This window comes from Erithacus rubecula (assembly GCF_903797595.1).
Source record: "Erithacus rubecula genome assembly, chromosome: 11".
Taxonomy (NCBI): domain Eukaryota; kingdom Metazoa; phylum Chordata; class Aves; order Passeriformes; family Muscicapidae; genus Erithacus; species Erithacus rubecula.
Window position 1 is genome coordinate 14,505,890 of NC_136663.1, and position 21,195 is coordinate 14,527,084.

Genomic DNA, 21,195 nt, shown 5'->3' on the forward strand with positions numbered 1-21,195 from the left:
GGAGTGTCCCTTCCAGGCTGTGCCTAAGCCAGGGCAGCGCTCGGTCCCGCCGGGGTCCGCTGCACCGGCCGCTTCAGCAACGCGCCGCTCCCGTTGTGCGCCAGCGAGCCGGGGCGCCGCGCCGGTCCCCGTGCCCCGGCAGCTCGGCACAGCCCGGCGCCGCCCTGCCCGGGGAGATGGGGCTGGTGCACGGCCCGGGCTCAGCCGGGCCCGGCGGGTCGGTGCGGCCCCGGTCCCGGCCCCGCTGTCGGGCCCGGCCGCTCCCCGGCCCTCAGCCCGTCCCGGCCCTCAGCCCGTCCCGCCGGGCCCGCGCGCTGCGGGCGGGCGGCGCCCCCTGGCGGTCGCGCGGCGAGGCGGCAGCGGCTCCGCCCCGGCCCGGCCCCGCCCGCCCGTTGCCCGGGGAACGCGGGCCGGGAGCAGCAGGGCGGCCGCTGCCTCCATCCCTCCATCCCTCCTTCCTTCCCTCCCCGCCGGCGCCAGCAGCGGAGCGGCGCCCGCATCCGCACGCCCCGCCGCCATGCCCCGAGCCGCCCCGCTCCTACTGCTGCTGCTCGCCCTGGCCCAGCGCCGCGCCTGCCTTCCCGCGCCGGCCAGCGCCGCGCCCCCCGGCCGGGACCCCTGCCTCAGCCAGCCCTGCCGCAACAACGGCACCTGCTCGCCGCTGCCGCCGCCCCGCCGCCTGCAGCTGATCCTGCCCCAGCCGCCGGCCGGCTACAGCTGCACCTGCCCCCCGGGGGTCACCGGCGACTCCTGCCAGGTAAGGGACGCGCCTCAGCGCCGCCCGCCCGCCGCGCGTCCTTGTGCCTGTCCCTGCCCTTGGGTGTCCCCCGTCTGCGGGGACAGAGCGAATGTTCTCCTCCCGCCTGGCCCCTGCCCCGTCCGCGGGCGGCTCTGCCCGCCCTGCCCCGCTCCGCTTGCCGCCCTTCCCGCTGCCCTGCGCCGCCCCGGCCGGTCCCGGTCCCTGTCGGGCGCTGTCGCGTCTCCCCCGCCCCGTGCGGCCGCTCCCCCCCGGCTCCGCTCCCCTTCGCCGCGGGCACCCGGGGCTGCGGTGGCCCCGGCGCTTCCCGAGGGGCTGCCGGCCCTGCGGGCTGCGAGCCGCGACCCCGGGCTCGGCCGGGGCGAGGGAGGATGGGGCTGAGCTCAGCCGGTGCCTCCTGGGTTAATGTCAGTACTTCAGCACCTCCCGCCGCCCAGACCCGCAGGTTATTTAACACTGACTTACTGGAAGGTGACAAGGATGGCCCTTGGAAGCGGATGCTCCATTGCATTGAATGCTAATCCTTAAATCGCGTCTCCAGTGGTCATTTTCATAGGCTAGAAGTGCTCGCTCCCACGTTACGGGTGCCTTTTGAATTGATTTTAAATTCTGAAAGATCGGAAAGCTCAGAGTAGGGATTATGATCTAAAATACAGAGAAACAGTAACAAACATCTTTCTATTGTGCTTGGTCATATTGGGACCTAATGTAATAACGTATTTGAATTACATTATTGTAACGTGAAATAGTATTTTTTTCCCATCTCTCTTCTCTAGCACTAAGGGTCTTTGTTGTTAAGAAATTCACAAACACTCAGTTTTGTCTATCTCCAGATAAGGAAAAGCAGGTGCAGATACACAGAGGTTTGTTTCCTGCATGTGCATATGCCGGGGTACTTTCTGTCACAGCGGTGTACAAAAGGCTCTGTGGATTGACGACCATTGCTTTGTCAGTGCTCTCGCTTGTAAGTGCGTTTCACACAGAAGTAAACGACTTCAAGTAATTTTTAGTCAGCTTTTTAGTCTTTAATTTCTCATTCTTTTGTCGTGTAGTATCTGAACTCTACTGCTGAATAGATGAAAGGGATAATACGTTTACTGAAGACTTAATGTGTAGTCGAGTGTAAGAGTCATTGTAAAGTGGGAGTGCTATTCACAGTGTTCTCTGCTTGCCTTGGAATGCCTCAGCTGGTTCAATGTAACAATGAAAGTGAAAATATTTACACTAATGAGATTCTGTAAAATCGGAGAGATGAAAGTGGATTAAATAGATTTTTCTTTGGCTATTTTAGATCTTGTCTTAGGAGTTTACTATGTTTCTATCTCTACAAAGAGACAAAGAGAGCACTGTGTGTTTGCTTCTGCATGTTGCTATTAGATTTTAATGACTGAAAGATTAATGACCCCTTTGAAGACCTAGTAAAATGTAACACTTGCTGCCATCACACCTCCTATGAAGTGTTGTGCCTGGGGATCTCGGTTTAATTGTTTTCATAATAAAAGACATAGTCACTGTTTTTGTAGCAGTTATGCATTCTATTAACTAATAACAGGAGCCTTATGGTGTTATACATTTTGTTTCTTTTTATAAAATAGTGAGTAATGACCCCTGCAAGGAATTCTGATAAAGAAATGAGTGTCACTTCTAGTATCACATTGGCAGTTGAAGTGTGGATACCATGTAGTTCTGGAAAGTTAATATGGTTTTGAAATGAAACTTTAACTGGAGACCAGGCAGGGATTTTCAGAGGTGTGGTATAAGCACAGTACACCCATCTTTGAGGTTTTGCTCACTTTATCAAAATAGGGAATAAATAAACATTGTACAAATGCATTACTTGTCATTCAGATATCTCAGAGCTTAACAGATGCCTAATGGCTTAAACTTCTGCAACGAAAGGTCATGTTTTCTAATCCAGTGGCAGTGAATTACCATAATGATTTAAAAACAACTGTAAGGATTTTTTTCATGTACCATTACAGGTTATGAGAAAACTATTGGCTGAATCAGGGTATTACTGGGATGTATCTAGATATGGGCTTTTGTCGTAATGCTTCAGTTATTACTGAACAGTTGGACTCATAGTGGGAAATGACAGGAAGGGAAGAAAGAATAGGAGTTACTGTCTTTAAATACTCAGATTTTGGAAAGTAAGTTTGGATTTTTGGAATTTATGGTGGAGCTGGAGTTCTTTGGGGACTCCCTATTCCCTAAAAAGATAGAATTACTCTCATATTGCTTCTTGTAGTGAAGGCTACATTTCAATGATTCTGCTCAGATGTGTTGAGATTTTAGAATGAAGACAAAATGTTCTCAATGTGCCTATGAGTCAGCTGGGCATGGTGAAGTTGATAATGCAGAAAGATTGCTGAGAGTCAAACTTGGAGATTGCACATCAGTTTTACCCCTGAAGATTTTACCATAACTGATTTTGATGCATCTGTGGATGCTGGTGCTGGTGTGGGAAAAGAATAAAGCTGACATCACGTACACATGAGATACTTCTAGAAGTCCAGAACTTTCCTATCACCATGTTTTTACTGGGGCAAGCCAATTACATGATTTCATGTTATAATTGCTTTAGTAACTCATTATTTATTTAACAACAGAAATTGCAGGTCCTTCTAGTACATCCATCCCCATGAATTATGCATTTGTATATATCTCACATTATTTATGGTTTGAAGATACTTTGGTTTGCAAACTTCAGGTTTTTTTTGGTCATAGATTGTCTGCTTCTTCTTTGTGGGACATTGCTCTAATTTACCTCCATTTATTTTCATGGTTCTGGATATTTTTACTTCTCTTTACAATACTTCTAGTCTGTAAGTCAGACATAGAATTACTGTGTTGAAGTATCTCAAACTTTGGTCTGAGCAAAAAAAATCACTCCCAAGGAAAAAATGTACTCCCAAGGAAATTGTACAAATTTCCCAAGGAAATTTTTTGTAGAATAGGATTGTAGAGTCCAATAAAATAGTTTTTCTTGATCAGGAAACTTATATATAAAAATTAATTTGTGTTAGTGCCTCATTAAATAATTCTAGAGACGTAAGGTACAAAGTAAGTAGTTAGGAAATGAAAAACCTTCATGATCAACTTGGAAATTTGCTTAGAAATACAGAATTGGAACTTAGCTAATTGTATTGAATGGCATGATGTTTATTTGATCCCATGCTAGTGCTAATTTCTTAAAAGGCTATCACATGAAGAAATATTAAATTATTAATGTATTTTCACTGTCCTACGTGCTTTGTTTCAGTTGCTTGTCTTGTTATTTTTTTAAATTTATTTTTTTCCCTCTCTCTTTTGGTTGATAATTTTCTCGAATTCTTTTATTTTGGTGCTTTTTAATATATTTCTAGTTATTTTATAGATTGTCAGTAATCAAAACTAGAAAACAAGTAGTGTCCAAGCCTACTGAAGCAGCACTCTGGCTTTGTAGCAGTTCTCTTCTATCCAGTCTGATTAGTGATGACTGAATGTTCCTCTTCTGAACGCGATGCACTGTGCATTTTTGAATTAGTGTTCAAGTTATTCTTTTAATAGCAAAGAGATCTCTACTGGTTGTATTTCCACACCTGGAACAGAAAACAGTTTTTAGATTCAATTGTGGACATTTTATTGAAAATGGAATTCTAGAAGGATGCAGCCTGAGTTTAAAAAAAATCAAGGAAGGAACCGATATAATAAAAACTAGGCAATAGATTGTATTTTAAATTTTGTTCTTATAATTGTTTTTATAATTTTTGAAGTTATTTTTTATTTCCCCTCCTGAATTTCTGCCTGATTTTTCTTCTTCATTCCCTCCCTTTTGTTATGTACCTTTGAATGCCAGATGAATTTACTCTTGTCTTTGATCACAGTATTTGAATATTTGTAGACTTCAGTGCAGTGATTTCAGGATTTTTTGTCCTTTGACCCCTGCTTTTGTATTTTTATCTTGAGTTGGGTTTTTACTTCTTTTTTCTTAGTATTTTTTTAATCTCAATATATTTCTAGTAATGTGTTTAGTGCTGAGTGCAGAAATTCAGGTTTAACAAACTGCTGCAGGAAGAAGGATTGTTGTTTCTTGGCTCAGTCTAATACTTCAGCGTGAGCAGTATGAATTTCATTGGCCAGGTTATTTCAGGTTGCACAGGGCAGTGCTGTGTAAAAGGACATCTTTTAATCTAACTGCTAAATCACCTTGGTGTCAGTATCCTGATTAATTCCTCACATGATCCTGTTTTCCATTAAGCACTGACATCCCTTCTGAAAGGTCTCTAATCCTGAAATTCGTAATGAATTCTCTAATATATTTAAAATGCTATTTTTCTGTTCTGTACTCATTAATGAAGAGTATATACTTAGATTATGTGGTTATTGTGATTCAAATGTTTTGTGATGTGTTTTCTCCTTTGCTTTTAATAACAGTTACATGTCCAGCTAGCAGATGCCCTTGAATTTTCTTCTTTCATTTGGATGTCCTTTAGCCTGAGTTTTGAGATACCATGTTGTTTCCTGGTGACTAGCTCTTCTCACTCTTGCAGTACTTTAAGATGCAGAATTTAAATATTTGCATTGATGAATATACTATGCATGAGAAGAGTCTGTGAGAGCTCAGTTTGTTTTTCTCGGAGGCAACAAAGGGGGATCCAAGTTCCCTTCTCAGCCACCTAATGGATGGTCATAGAGAACAGGAGCAAGATTTTTCCCATATGTGATCAGTGAAAGGAGGAGAGGGGACACACATTTATAGTAGGGAAAATTCCACTTAAATCTAAAGAAAAAATTCCTTGTAATGATGGTGGCCAAACGCTGGAACAGACATCTAGAACAGTTGTAGGACCTTTGTCCTTGGAGAATTTGGGCTTGAGTGGCCAAAACCCCAAGCAGCTTGCCCTGAGCATGGCTTAGAGCAGACAACTCCCTCAGGCTCCTTCCAGTCTAAACCATTCTGTATATGCACAACCCTGTGGTTTTTTCCCCCGTAAGATTTTGCATTTGCCTATCACTCTTGTCTTGCTCCTCCCTCCCCTTTGCTGGACATCTGAATTATTTCCCTGTTGTTGTATATGTCTGTTTTACATCAAGTTGAGACTACCTGGACGCTGACAAACCTCCTGCCATGATAGCAAGACTCCTAAGATGGCAATGTTACTGTTAGATCTGAGAAATGAGTTTCAGGACATTTAGTTTACATCTCCTCTAGTCACAAATGACTATATTCACATTTCACAGTCATTGTTGAGGTTTTTTTCAATTAACAATTTTGTGTCACATGGAACTTAAGAGTGCAATTTGTTTCCTGTGAGTTCTTGTGGTCTGCAAGTGCAGTGTTGTTCACGTCCACTGTGAACTCTGATCTCCAGGGTTGCTGGAGCTGGTGAAGTTCTGCAATGTGGCAAGGTGTGGTTTCAAATAGCACAGAATAAATGAATGTAAAAACAAGGTTCTCCACCCAATTTATTTTACCTGTTATAACATCTGGTTTCTCTAAGGGTAGTAGAAATGTATTTCAAGTCAGAAATTTAAGCTTTTCAAATTAGCATCTTGCCTTGATGTGAAAATATGTGAGTAAAGAGACTACTCAATAGTTTCCTAAGCAGTCAGAAAGAATTGTGCAGTGATTTTTGCCATGGGATCTAAACAAATTTATTGTAAATATCTGTAGAATAAAACTGGAGTAATGTAATAACCCAAACTGTCTCAGTCATATAAGAGGTTGTTATTTAGGTATCATTTACACATTGACCTTTGGAATCTTTGTATCATCTTTTCCAGCACCTCAAAATGCTCTCTTTAAATGTGTTAAAAATAGTCCTTTTTAAAGGCTAGTCAGGTCATTATATATAGTGCAAACTATTTTGTTCTGAAAAATTTCATCATGTAAATTAAAGTTTTATGTGTTTGCTTTCAATACAATAATTTGTTATGACTAAAGATTACAAAAAGCTGGATCAAGTGTAAAGTAACTGAATATTAGTAGAAGATATGCTACGCTAAGATGCTTCATCTTTTCATATGTTGGATTTTATTGCAGTTTATGGTCTTTGATCTAAGAGAATCAATCCTGTCTGCTTAAAAACCGTCATTGTTTCACTTTCCTTTGAAATAAGGTAACTTGATGTTGTTATGTGTATATTGTGTGGCTCTGGAACTCATCTCCAGTGGAGCAAGTTCCCAATAGAAGTGGAGTTGTATGCCTTGATTCAGTGTTACAGGAGGTAGGATTGCTCCCCTCCTTTTGAGGGCTCCAGAGTCTTGTGCATATTGCCCTTCTGAGAAATACTTATTTGAGACCAGTAATTTCAGAAGTGGCATTTAGCAGGACCTCACTTGATCACAGGGTCATGAATCTAGAAATCCTAGAAAATGATTAATTAAAATTAAAATTCTGTTTTAATAGGCAAATATGGGTCTGCTGAGAACAGTATCCACTTGACCACAAACATAGGTTGATTGGTTTTTAGTTTTGCAGTTGCTTTTGGTGCTCTCAGAACTTACTCTTCTCTTGTTAAATATAAAACTCTTTGATATTTTGTGTTACATTTGTATTCCAGTTAATCCCAGATCTTAATGGTGTAGAAAAAAAAAATTTGCTAGTTTCTATTTTCTGTCTTTTTATTTAATTGCATTCCCCTGTTGTATTTTTTTCCTTTAAAAAATGAGTTATTCCACTCTTCCCTCTGTGTGCATATAGTGAATATTTTTCTTTTTAAATGCTCTTTCTGAACTGAAGAAATCAGTTAATGGTATTTCTGTTGTTTTTTTGGTTAATCTAAAAAAGGGTTTTGTCCAATGCTAAATCCAGTTTTTATGTATGCTTTTTATGCAAGAGATTACCTGTTCTCTTGACAACTGCACTAGAGGGAAGGCTTCAATAATATTAATTTTTTTAATGTATACTTTCAGTTGATGTGGTAAGCTGAGCTCAGCTCTCCCCAGTGGTATGATGATCCCCACGTGAAGGGATCCAAATTTCCAGTGCACCCACATCAGTTGAAAGCACGTTTTTTTTAGCAAAAGTAGTGCTAATTGAATTTAAATTTCTTAGTGGCATTAAAGTCAAAATCTGAAGGTAAAAGCTGTTTATTATGTGCATTTGATGCTGTAGAGCACTGTTTACTGAAAGTCTTGAGTTGTTTTTTTATGAAAACAAAGTATTCAGCTTTTTGTTTCTGTAGAGTTTTTCCAATTTATATGTTACTGGAAAAAGTAAACCCCAAAATAAATGTTCTCTAGAGTGAAAATTTTCACTTGTCAATATGAATTCACAAAACATACATTTTAATTGTATTATTAGAAAAACGATCTTAAACTCTGATTCAATTGTAATTCTCCAACAATTTCATAACAAGAGAAAGGGTACATCAAAATAAACATTGAGGAAGTATTGTTTGTTTGATCAGAAAATTCTTTAATTTTTCCATTGGCTGAGTGTAATCTCTTACAAAGGTGCTCTCAGGTTGTATGCTGCATATGGAGCCTCTTTGAGTTCAGCAATACATATCACTGCCCTATATTATTTTTCAACTTGACCTTGGTTTGCTTTACAATAATACAGGCTGTGAAAATAATTATATATTTTTAGTATTATATTCTGAGGTAAATCCTGAAAAAGTAGCTGTAAATTCTATAGAAAGGTCTGGAATTGATACGTAATGACTAGGAATGGGAATATCAGGATTTGGTGCTTGCAATCCTCACTGCCTTGCTGAGTCACACTGGGTGAAAACTCATAGAACCTTCTTACTTACATTTCTCCTCTATAAATTCAGTTAATCCAGGGTGTTTGAAAGGTTAATTTGTGAATACGTATAAAGGCTCTAAGAAAGCTGAGTGAGAAGCACTTTATAAGGAAGCATAGTATTGAAATGCCAGATTTTGAATTACACATCAGTGATCCTATCAGGATATATTTAAATTCTAATGACAAAAGTCTTCTTATTAAAGAAAAAAAATCAACCACTTGGGCTATTTTTATATCTGGCAAATATTCAGTCTAGCAGTTTACAGATTAATTTAGTTTCATAATGTTCTTTCCCACTGGAAACAGGGCAATATATCAATGACCAGTTTTTCAAAGACTTCAGTAGCAAAAGGTGTTTGTGAACAAGGTGCTCTTGAATAAGGTAAGAACAGAATTTAAATTGACAGTGAAAGTAGGGTTGTTTTACTGAGATAAGGTCGCTGAATGTTAATGATTTTGAGAACTTTGTTGTACTTCATGTATTAGTTCCAACAGCAACTGTATTGTCAGTTTGAGAACACTTTGGGGTAGCTGTAGGAACAATAGCTGTATAGAAAGTAACAAGATATGGTTCCTTTCCTTTCCAACAAGCCTCTCTTTCAGCCTAGGTAGCCCTTATCTGCTCCTTTGTGCTGGATCTAATAAAGCTGAAGCTTGTTGATGACAAGTGTACAAGAGGAGGAATAACTTCAGTCAAACTTCAACCATGCCTATTCTGAATAAATAAATAAGTAAACTGATTCTTTGGAAGGAATATCCATAAGTTTTGGTGGGTGTATGTGATATAATCTTCACTGAGCCTGTGTGTTCAACATGCCATATAAAGATGTGCAGATAATGTCACAAGAGAACAGAAACTGTTCTATAATGTTGTTCCCTTCTATGAACAAATAGTACTTGGTTCCCTGAAATCACATTGAGGTAACTTTATTTACAAGACAGAGAATGCAGAAATAGATAGTACCCTGAGAAAGATTAGTAGATGTGGAAAGATTTGAATAATGTGGGATGGACTACTTGTTCACTTTTGTACAGAGACTAACAGGAAGAGTCTGAAGGTAATCTTGTGACAAGGACAATCCTTTAAAAAAAACCAACATCAGTGAGACAGCTGAATTCTTCTGGGCATCAGCTATTAATGAAATCATGTGGCTAAAGAAAATAAATGGACAAATTTCATAATTTTCTGGGCTTGATTAATTGCTGTGATCTCCCTTTGAAATATGTATTAGCTCTGTTTGTCCATAAGGACAGTAACTATCACAAAGAACCACATGACAATTCTTAGGTTTCTTATTCAGCCTTAATGATTTCTGCACTTAATTCAGCAAAAGAAATTATGCAAATTTTATTTTTATCTTTGCTTTAAAGGTCATTTAAAGGTGATTTCTTCTGCTGAAGAAATTAAGCGAATTGTTAAATACCATTATCAAAATCAAATTAATGAATGAATTTTTGTAATGGCTAACCAAAACAAATTTTTTAGATTTCATACACACCTAGCAGTCTATTAATAACTTGTTATTGACTATATACTTGTACTTCCACTGTTGTCTAATTTTCAGGCAAATTTAACCATTTTCAGACAAACTGAACATTAAACAGAGGAAGGAGGCTGCGTAAAAGTCTAATAATAGATTATGAGCTAAATGGCTTTTGTGTTGAGATTTCTAATTCTGCCATCCGGTTGCAAGAGAGTTTTCTGGCATTTATTGTGACTATGGAACACCAAAGTTGTGCTCTTAAATAGGGGGATCTGAGAAACTTCTTCATTTGAGAATGTCTTTGAATTGCAGGGAGTTGGGTTGCATGAGGTTTAGTGTAGGCAGGGTCTGTAAGATCAGATACTTGATTAATTCTTTTTAAGGCTACAGTGTACTGTGTGATGATGGCATATGTGACAACTGAAGAAAATGGTGTTGAGTCCCCTGGGAAATTAACATGTTTAATTGACGGAAGGACAAATTGACTTAATTTATATAACTGTAATAGATTCTAATGTTAAAATTTGTCTAACTATTGCCTTTTAAAAGTAATGGAAAGTTACTGAGTTGATGCTATAGAAATTGTTGATAATCTTTCTGAGGGTTTGTGGGGACCTGACTTGTACAGAGGATTCTAAAAATGTGGAACATTTTTAGAAGGCTACTTGGGACTTGACTGATATCACTTAAAGGTGGTGTAAACTCACAGTCATTTCTATGTCTATGAAAACATAAAATATAAGTTTAGAAATTGTTATATCAGTTTGTTATTTCAGTAAACCATTTGAGCTTTGGTTTCTTGGGATGTACCAAAGAAATCCTCTAAGGTGAAAGAATGCAGGAACAAGTCAGCTGTGCCACTTGATTCCAAAACTCCTTTCTCCCCAGTTAAACATCTTCCCCTGCAATCATCAAATTCCATCATTTTCTCTTCTGCAGGTGTGTGAGAAAGGATGGATCAATAGTTACAGTGGTTCTGCCTTTTCACAAAGGCCTGCATAAGAACAGCAGGATAGATCTATCAGTTACAGTTTTCTCTCTGATTATCAAGTCCTGATGGTAGCAGTGTGTAGCAAATCAGGGTATGGCCCAAACTTTGCTGGTTTTCATTTAGGAGCATAGAGTCTTTTCTGTTAATGTAACATATTTGTGAGTGATTAAACCATATTTTAGGCTTGTATGAGATGTAATGTAAATCATACTGATCAAATGAATGATACTCTGGAATGACAGCTGTGCTAAGAAACCCTTAGAATGTGACACACAGCAAACGAACAGCAAGTGTAGCATCTTAGTTATTTTTGCATGATGCATGTGCTTTTCACTTTGTAATGAGTACTGCAGCATCTTCCAACTTCAGATTTCTAGTTCTAAGGACATTTTTCTTTACCAAGATACATTTGCATCCAGCTCTATTCTGTATTCTCCTATTTTCTTAGCTCCTTGCCTGTGGTGTGGAAGCTCACCCTGCTTGGAGGTGGGGCCTTATCTGCCAGCAGCTATTGAGTTCTGGGAGCTGCTGGCTGGCAGAGGCTCCTGCAGCCTTCTTGGCACTGAGCAGGGCAGTTCTGTGAAGTCTTGAGAATTCCAAGTTACCCTTGGCAGTCTTATGGCTTTGAAATTCTCTTCTCTGACTTTGAGGGCTTAAGGGGCAGCATTCCCTGATGTTGGAGCAGAGCATTAGTGCTGCAGGAGGGAGGCAAAGTGTCTGTCAGAAACACAGCTGTGATTTGGCCTCCTTGGATCAGAGGTGCCAGCACAAAACTCATTTTAATCAACGAATTGTCATTTTCTGATAACCCCCATGTTCAGCTAGAAGTTTCTATCACTTGTGGTATCTGGAGAGAAGAGTTCCTGAGTATTTAATGGTGTATTGATTTAGATGTTAACTTTGTCATTACCTAATCTAATTTTGGAGATAACTGTAAAACTGTTGAGTACCGGTTGTTCATCTGCACACTTTATTTTTCTCAGTCTTTTTAAAATAACAGAGATGAGGTTTTCTGTTTTTCAAAGGGATTGTAAAGGTGTTAGGTTGATTGCTGATCAGGCTGATCTGATGAAACTCGTATCCCTCATTTTAGAAGAATTTGCTTTCTTCTTCAAGACAAGCATGTCAAACCCAGAGGAAACCAAAGTGTACGTAGGGATGTTTTAGTGCAGAAACTAATTTGCAGTCATTTTACTGCAGTTATGGATGAGTAGAATAATAAGTCATTCATAGTTACTTTAAACCTCATGAAGTAAGTGGGATGAAGATGAGTATGGAATACAATGTTGTGTGTTAGCATTTCTTTAGTTAAGACATGAAATGCAGGCAGCATTGGCAAAAAAAAAAAAAAAGACAAAAGTTAAACTTTATGAATGACTTTTTAGCCTGTGTACCAGATAAGCTGATATATTTTCCATAGATATTCATCATAGAATGAGGAAATCAATACATTTAGGCTTAATCACAAAGCACTTGTGTCTGTGCTCTGGAGCTGGACCCTTACAGAAGCTTTGATTTCATGTACAAAATATGATCTGAGCAAGGGAAGTTTGCATTGCTGTGTTGGCTGGTTTGGAAAGGGAGAACTGGGCTGGCGCCCTGGTCAGACATCCACATCCACAGCACTGCTGCTCCTGAACCACAAAGCTTGTCTTTGACCTTCACAAGGTTTAGAATACTTTTGAGAATACTAGATAGATGAATAAATATATACTTCAAATGGCCATTGGAATGCAATCTATTTGAAATATTTTCTAGGTATGTTTTTCTGGTTTTCCTCTACCTTTATCAGAATAACATCTGTTCGATTCCCAGTTTGTTTGATGGTTAGGCATCTGTTCACTGCAGTTGCAGGAATGTAATTTCTGTAGCTTCTGGTGTTGTCTTTTAACTGTGAGTTGCATAAATAAAGTTGGCTGCCAAAAATAGATTTTATTTTCTTCTTAGACAAAGAGGATTTAGATGCTGAAAAAGTCTGATAGCTTATTCTCTTGCTTGACTTGCATTTCAATGGCATTGTGGGATTTTCCTTTCAGTACTGACAGTTCTTTAGGTAAAACTAAAAGGATAGCTGGTTAGAATTTTCAGTGTCTCAGCTAGGTGAATTCACATAATATATCAGAAAGTTTGACTGTTGGCCTTTCCTTTGGCACCTGCTTATATTCCAGGTCTGAATAAATGCATTAATGATGCTGAATAGTGTTCCAGGTGTCCTTAGCACTCTCACAAGTATGAAAGGATTATGAATTTCTCAGGTCCTATTATAATGTTATATACCATTGTTCATGTGGATATAGCAACCCACATTATTTTTAGCCATCTGTATGGATTTTTGAATTTTGCTTCTTCTAAGGCCTGCATTGTTCTTTAGTACAGAAGCAGACATAGTTAGACATCTGCCATAGGATTTCACATGAATAGAAATATTAATAACTTAATTTTTGGTATTAAGGTATGAATCAGGATATATGAGAAGCAGATAATTTAGAGAAAAAATAGTCAGTTTTCATTGCTGATGAGTTTCCAAATATAATCATATTTATTCTCCTTTCCACTTTTTTTTTTTTTTTTTTTTTTTCCAGCAAATCTGATTTGGATTTCCATAGTGAATGCTAGAGAATTAACTAAAGTGATTCCAGTTAGTTTTCATTTACTCCTATTAGACAAATTATAGACTTAGAGGTAAAATAATTTTGCTCAGCAGAAGTAACCTCAGCAGTGACTTACCAGCTAGAAATACTGCCCACCTTTTAGTTCTAAAAAATTGAGTAAAATTTGCTCAAAAACTTGCTACAAATTTAGTAGATTACCCTGTTTTTGACCATGTTTTTAACCATGACTTTCACTTATGACTTCCACTTATGACTGTTAAGTGAATGTATTTAGATCTTTAGCTTTTTTAGATCTCATTTCCTCTTTGACCAGTAACTAATGTGGAGGTCACATGCATTTTTTCTGAGATAATATTGCACAGTCATCTATATCAACTTGGAAATATGAATGGATTGCATTTGTTCTTATTTCAGATCGAGTGAGAAGATTCTGCTAGAAAAGAAGTTTCCCTAAAATTACCTTTTCTGAAATATGTTAAGAGTCAGTCTTAATAATTCTTCGCTGTCAATAATTTTCAGTTTTATTTATAAGATTGGATTTCTGAGGGATTAAGTCGTTCAATGAGTTTTCCAGTTGTAATTACAATTTTGTAATTATTTTGCTGTTTCTGTTTATTCTAGAAAGGTGTTCCTGGAGCAAGTAGATGGCTCCTATCACCAAAATGGCTGAGAATGGGAATTGTACTTGAAAATCCTATGAAGCACAGAGGCATCATTCTGAACAAATTTGTTTTCAATATTTTACTATAAAATTAAAAATACTTTGTGGAAAATCAGATGACAAAAGAACTCTTACTAGTCTACAATTCATCTTCTTGTTTTGTTTCAACTAACTAGACCAGGTAGCAAGTTTCTTATTTTTCAACACTTGTGATAAGTCAGTGCAGCTTGATAGTGTAAGTAAAATCTGAGATTTCATTTTTTTGAATAGATTTAGAATAATCTATTGTTGAAGCTATGTAACAATAACTTCTTTCTAGCAACACTTAACATAATTATCTACAATTATGCATTTAAGCTGAACAGTTGAATTGGACTCCTATCATTGATATATATGCACATACACCCAATGGAGTGGCAAATGTGGTTTAATTTTTTCACAGTGGACTGTAGTGCTGCTGACAGTCTTCAAGAAGCTCATTTCCCCAGGTTCTCTGAAATGGCTTGAATAGAGCAGTGCAAATCAGAGGCCTTACTCTGAAACCTTGAGTCATTTGGTGTCCTGTATAGATGTAGTAAGCACAGTTTGTTCTAGGTGCCCTTGAGTTTTATGCTTTTTTTAAAAATTTTTTTTTTAAATGTTTTTCTTGTGTATTGCTATAGGGTGAGGTCTTTGTTGGATTCTATGTAAAGACAGAAGATTTTATGTGATTCAAGATGAGATAAATGAAGAAATAAAGAAATAAGAATCTGTTTTGCAGGCATATTTAAATTCCTAATTAAAGGCTGTTTCCATTGCACTCAGTTGATGGTGGATTAGATCAATAAGCTGCAATACTGGTCAATATCTGCAAGATCACATTGTTGGTCAATTCAGATAAAATAGTTCTGGCTGAAAATAATTAATAGATGTAAGGAAAAAAATTCTGTTCTCACCCTGCTTGTTCTTCCTTGTCTCCTGCCTGATCTGTTAATGTTTTTTGATCTAAAGTTTTGGAAACTTGGTATTGCAAGTCTTGAATTATAATCTGCCCCTAGAAATTTTGTCACAATTTTCTCCAACATCAAAAGTTTCTGTATCTCTATAATGATGGAAAAAGATATGCTCGCTCTTCACTTTGGAAATCTCTTAATCTTATAAGAAAAATATAGACCTTCAGACCACAAAATGGACTCTGTATTTTTCATTGCAAGTATTGCAAACTTTCTTGTACAATTTAACAATATGGTGACCTTTTAGAGCTTATAGAGGTCTTCAATGCTGATAGAAGCTGTAGGCTTTTACCTGCTGATACGAATTTACTTACCTTATTGTCCCTATTAGATTTATTCTAGAAGTGTTTTGGTAAATTGTCCAGCAATCTGGTGGATTTTGATGCTATATTTAGTTGTGCCAAAGTCTTAATTTTGTCTCCCTTTGTTTTTAGGCCTTCATTTTGTTCCCCCTTTTTTTTTTTTACTTTTACCAGTTTACTTTCTCACAGGATGTTGTTCTGCTAAATTGTTTTTTTTTTTGTTTGTCTTAATTTCTATAGAATGGTTCTGAATCCCTGAAAGTGTTCCTTTGTGTGGATTATAACCTTAAAGAATTATCAGTAATGGTTAAAACTCATCTCATTATGATGAAATGTTTTCACTCTCTAGTAATAAGCACATCAAATGCAAATTCTATTTTTCACTTTAGTGCAGGTTTTTGTGCATCTGTGACAATGCAAAGGTCTGGTTTCTTCTACTAACTTCCTGCTTTCCCTGTATGTTTTTGGGAAGTTTTGTACAGGAGGGCTGAAACTGGAGCAGAACAGCTTTGGACAAAATCTTTCTCCTGCTAGTAGTCACTTTCCATTATCTGTTATTGGGAAAATAGCATACTCCACATGGAAGAAAGCTCCAGGGTACTGATGAGGATCATGTGGAGTCACCTACATTTGTCTGCGTAGAGCTGAGCTTTATTTAGAATGGTTAATGCTGATCAGGAGCTAACAAAGCTCCTGACTCCCTGCCAGCTCCATGCACAATTACCCCAGTCCCTGGAGTGTGGTGCTGAGGCACTGCAGCTGACTGGTAATGCAGCATCATGCCAGAATTAACCCTGCTGAGCCAGCTCCAATGTTTTCCCCATCTGTAGTCTGCTTATTTTCCACCCTAAAAAATCTGCTAACAAATGAAAGCTGAATGTAGTCATCAAATTGTCCACATGAAATTCTCTTATTTTGTATGAATAAAATGAGCCAGTTCTGATTTTGTGTCTTAGGAAATTTCACAGAATGCTCTTTACTAATTACAGTAACCTACAGATGCAGAAATATTTTTCTGCTCATTTTCCCTGGCTGCCAGGTCAGCTCTCTATAAAGGCTGATGCACATCCAGCTTTCTCCCAGCTGTTTGCCTACAAATTGCAAGTCAATATTTGATCGTCAGCCAATTGCCTTTTCTGCACTTGGCTGAAGTAAAGAAATTTTTATTTTACAAATAATATATTTATAAATTATTATTTATTTTCAAATAATAAATGGAATTTCTTGGGGGTAAGAAATTCCATTTATTATTTGTAATAATAATGGCTTTCTCCTTGCCACTCTATCTCCTGTGCCAACACAGACTTCTGTAACTTGGTCTGATGCAGGGAATGAGCCTTCTCCAGGAGAATCTCCTTACACATAAATATGCATTGTCTTGAAGAAGCCAGGTTTGGTGCATGGTGGCTCTAACACCTCCATGGTTTCTACATCAGAGACACAGTGTCTGTGGAAAAGGTAGATCTTGCTCGTTTCTCCATTCCTCTCCAATTTAATTTCAAGTCTGGGTTACTGAAGGAAGAAATCAGGCAGTTAATTAAAAAAAAAAAAAGGAGCTATCATATAGATTCACAAAGTTTATCCTAACATCTGTTTTTTAATTAACAGTGAGAAACACCTCCTAACTTTTAAACAAAATATGTGAAATTTAGGAACCAGAATATGTATATGTAAGATGCAACTATTTAGACAAAGAAATTTGCATAATGGGTTGGCATTTGTAACAAAAGGTTTTGAACTTGATGTAAAAGCTGTAGTAATAAAAAAAATATTCCAATTATCAGAAGGTCATCTAAATGTCATCTCTTCTTTAGGAAAGCATATGAAAACTAGAAGTTAAAACACATTTTAAAAATAAGAGTTTTAGAAACTGAAGAGTTTTACAATGGATGTGTTTTGATTTATACACCAGTCACTGTCAGGTCCTTTAACAGGACCTGTTTGCCCTTTCCTGTCAGTTCAGGTCAGCTGGTAAGACCAGTAAAAGCATTCAGTGATACCAGTTCTGAGGGTGGTGCCTGAGAGTGTCTTAGGTGTTTATCTAGTAAAATTACCCTCACATTTCAGTAATTTTAAATGTCTATGAGATTGTGCTGAAATATGTCCTAAATCAAGGTCTTTGTCTCCTTAGAATTAATATTAACAGATCCTGCTTCATTCTGAATATGGGTAACTAATTTTATCTGTCTTCTAAAATTTTTTTTCATATTATATATAATTTATATAATAATACTGTTGTAATACAGTAAAAAGTACTGAATGATAAGCATTGTTCTGTTTATCTTGAACTATAATTCAACTCTGTTTTTTAGAAATTCAGAACTATCTCACTTCTGTAAAAAGCATTATGTTTTATCTATATTTGTATTTTGCGTGTATGTGTAATTCTGAAAGTCAAAGTATTTTTTGGTTGTTGGAAATAGATGCATGTGATGATGAAAAGTGACAAAACCAATTTGATTTCTCAAAAGAAATGCTTCTTCACTAGACAGGTAAATGGACACTGTACATTCTTATCTAATTTTATCTGGGGAAATTATTGGTGCTGTCTTAACTGAATGGTTGAATGCTTAGTTGATTATTTAAAGAATGAAATAAGCTTTCTCAGTTGTAATCTGTCATTTGGAAGAATTGCTTGTAAATGCTCTGGTTCTATAGATATCCACAAAGTAATTGTTGTTACTTTGCTGTTTTAAAATATGCTTGAAAAAGCATTAATGTCATATTGACAGTCCAAAAGTATAAAAGTGATACCTGTTGAACCCTAGTATCATAGGCATGTTTTACTATGCTTTCCTTTTCACAAGACATATTGGATGGTTTCAGACTGCATGCCTCCAGTTGAGAATCATTGCTTTATTTCACTAGATTTTCCTGGGTTCCAAAAGGATAGAAACTAAGCAGTACCTCTGGCTCTTAATTGCTCAAATCATTCATGCATTAAGCAATGCACATGCAAAGCAATTAAATGCTATCAGTGTGAAGTCTGTTTATACAATTTTGTTGTAAGACCTGAAGAAGAACTTAAAATAGCAATATCTAATAATAGAGAGTGTAATAGTGTGGAACAATTCTTTCTGCAGAGGGTTTTGCAGAAGGCACAGGGACTGTCTCCTTGTGCCTAAGATACTCATGTTGCCAAACACCAGTATTGGCCAGCTGCCGTGGCTTTTTGTAGCCACAGCTTTATTCCAGGTTTAGCCAGGATTGGTCTTTGCTGCTCCACGGTACAGCAGGAGCACCTGTCCTGCCTGAGGTCTCTGAAGTGCAGCTGTTCCCAGCTGTGGCCCTGTACTGCTCCAACAGGGATGTGATGCCCAGGGCAGAGGGCAGGTGCCAGCTGAGCTCCCAGCCGAGCTGCCCTCCAGCCCAGGCAGGGCTGGGCAGTGCTTGGTGACACCAGGGTTGTCCCTGAGCTTGGCCCTTGGTGACACCAGGGTTGTCCCTGAGCTTGGCCTGCTGCTGATGCTCAGCTGCTGTCCCAGGGGAGCCTGGAGATGAAAACACCGTGCTCAGGGGCACAATTCAGTGATTAACAAAAGCCTTCAATCTGGGAAATGCTTCTATCTGTACCAAAAATTCTCACTGCAATGCCATCTTCATCCTTTGTTTCTTACTCCTGCAGAATCCTCACCTCATTGCTTGTGTTTTATATCTGTTTGACATGTGCACAGTCAGTAAAGCTAATTTATTGTCACCTCTTATGTTAAAATTAAACTGAGAAAGGCTTATAAAATTAGGAAATACAGAGGTTTTCTAACTTGTTTATGAGCTAGGAGGAAACAAGTGTATTTGCCAAGTGTCTTTAATTGTAAAAATGTTAACAGTAGGTCATTCTGATATTGTATGCAGGGAAAGAAGTAAGATATTATTTTCCTGTTACAAATGGGTTAAATATTGGGATTTAAAATGTTTAACCACTTAATTTTCAATCTGCTGATTTTAACAACAGATATTTTTGGTATATGCTTGACTTTGTGCAGAGATATTTCAATCTTCTATTTGCAGTAAAGAAAGGGAGGGGAAATGAAAAAGGAGAAAGGAGGATGGAAGTTCATTTAGAGAAAGGGCTTGCTTTGCTTACTGTGTTACTGCAATGGATGGTAGCACTCAGGTTAGATGAGGAAGAAATTTTAGTTTAAGAAATTACATTGTCAGCTGGAACTCAAATAATTGATTAATTTCTGCAACATAGCTTGCTCATGTCTGCATCTGTGTTCAAAATGAGTAAAAATATTTATGACTTTATATTCAGGCTTACTTTGAAATACAAACTTTCTGCTTTGGGCTGGAATGCTGACCAGCTTCCTTGTCACATTATCTGAGTTCTGTGCTGCCACTAAGGGTAGATTTTTTGCTGGATTGCACAATTTCAGGTAATAGTGATAGTTTCTCTTCAAAACCATCAACCATTTCAGATTATAGTGTCCATTATCAGGAAAATAAGCTTTCTAGCTTGCACTTCTTTCATGAATGCTTAGTCTTGTCCAGATGCAGGGATGTCAGTGAACTGGTTCTTTGATGTAGAAAACCAGGCATATATTCCTAGACACTTCTAAAAATGTAAAATCTTTTGAAGTTTTGTGACAGTTGTAAGCAAAAGTTTTGGGCCTGAAAGCTGCGGTGCTTAATGACTTGTGTGCTTGAAATTAGAGTATTGTAAGGTAAAAAAATAATTACTGATATCACCAGCAGCATATGCAGTATATTCTGAATACAGGAATGCAATATGCATTCCTATTCCATTGCATTTCATATGAGAAAGATTTATATATAAGAGATTAAATCTAAAGAATTTACATCTTTTATGTTACAGGATTATGTTAAAAACAACAAACAGGATTTCTTTTTTCCTAAATTACAGGATGGCAAATTTTCTGACTTTGCAACCTTGTGTCAGGGTTTTTCTAATTCTGAAATGTGTTCTTTTATTTTGATGTCTCTTTTGTGCCAGTGGGCTAGCATAGTATAATGTCACTTCTAATTTCTCCTAATTTGAACGATTTTTGAGATTTTTTTCCTTCCATATCAAAGATGGTGTTTGGTGGCAATCATCCATTAGTCTCAGTTTATTTATGGATTTGCTTATCCCCTTTAATAATACTTCTCAATCTTGTTCCATGTTATATAGAAAGTAAAATATATTAAGAAGCATTCTTTGCTTAGTATTAGAGAAATAATATTTCTAATAACTCTAGAAGTATATTATTTTACTCATCTCTTTCTGTCCCCAAAAGTATCTGATTCTTTGTATAACATGCCTCAATGTTCTTGAGGTGGTAAAATTTGCTATCACTATCACTGCCTTGATTGCTTCAGGCTTTTAGTAATAATGTGTTGTTCTTTCATTTCTCTCTTTGCTTTCTGCTTTTTAATAGGTAGACATAAGATTAAATTTTAACATTCTCTAATAGACATGTTTGACAAGCACAGAAGTTAATGAGGTAGTAACGAATATTTTTAATAACTTTTTACCAAAGTATTTACTTAGGGTTTTAGATCTAATCCTAAATTACATTAACCCTAAGTTACATTAGACCTGACATTAATATAATATTTTTAATTAAAAAAGGAGGCCTAATGAAGGTATGTTTTTAAGCTAGGGGACTTTTTCTGATATGCTGTTTTGGTTTGGTTTCATTAAAAAGTAAATGATCCTAC

General features: G+C 37.8%; 1 protein-coding gene across 1 annotated transcript in view; it reads left to right on the top strand.

Moving 5' to 3' along the window:
* The first annotated feature begins 398 nt into the window (after nt 1–398).
* The window catches only part of DNER (delta/notch like EGF repeat containing), a 112,946-nt gene continuing 92,149 nt past the window's right edge, over nt 399–21,195 (top strand). The window contains exon 1 of the mRNA XM_079315604.1: nt 399–757. Coding sequence (XP_079171730.1) covers nt 518–757 — 240 coding nt within the window. The 5' untranslated portion in view covers nt 399–517. The remainder of the gene's footprint in view (nt 758–21,195) is intronic.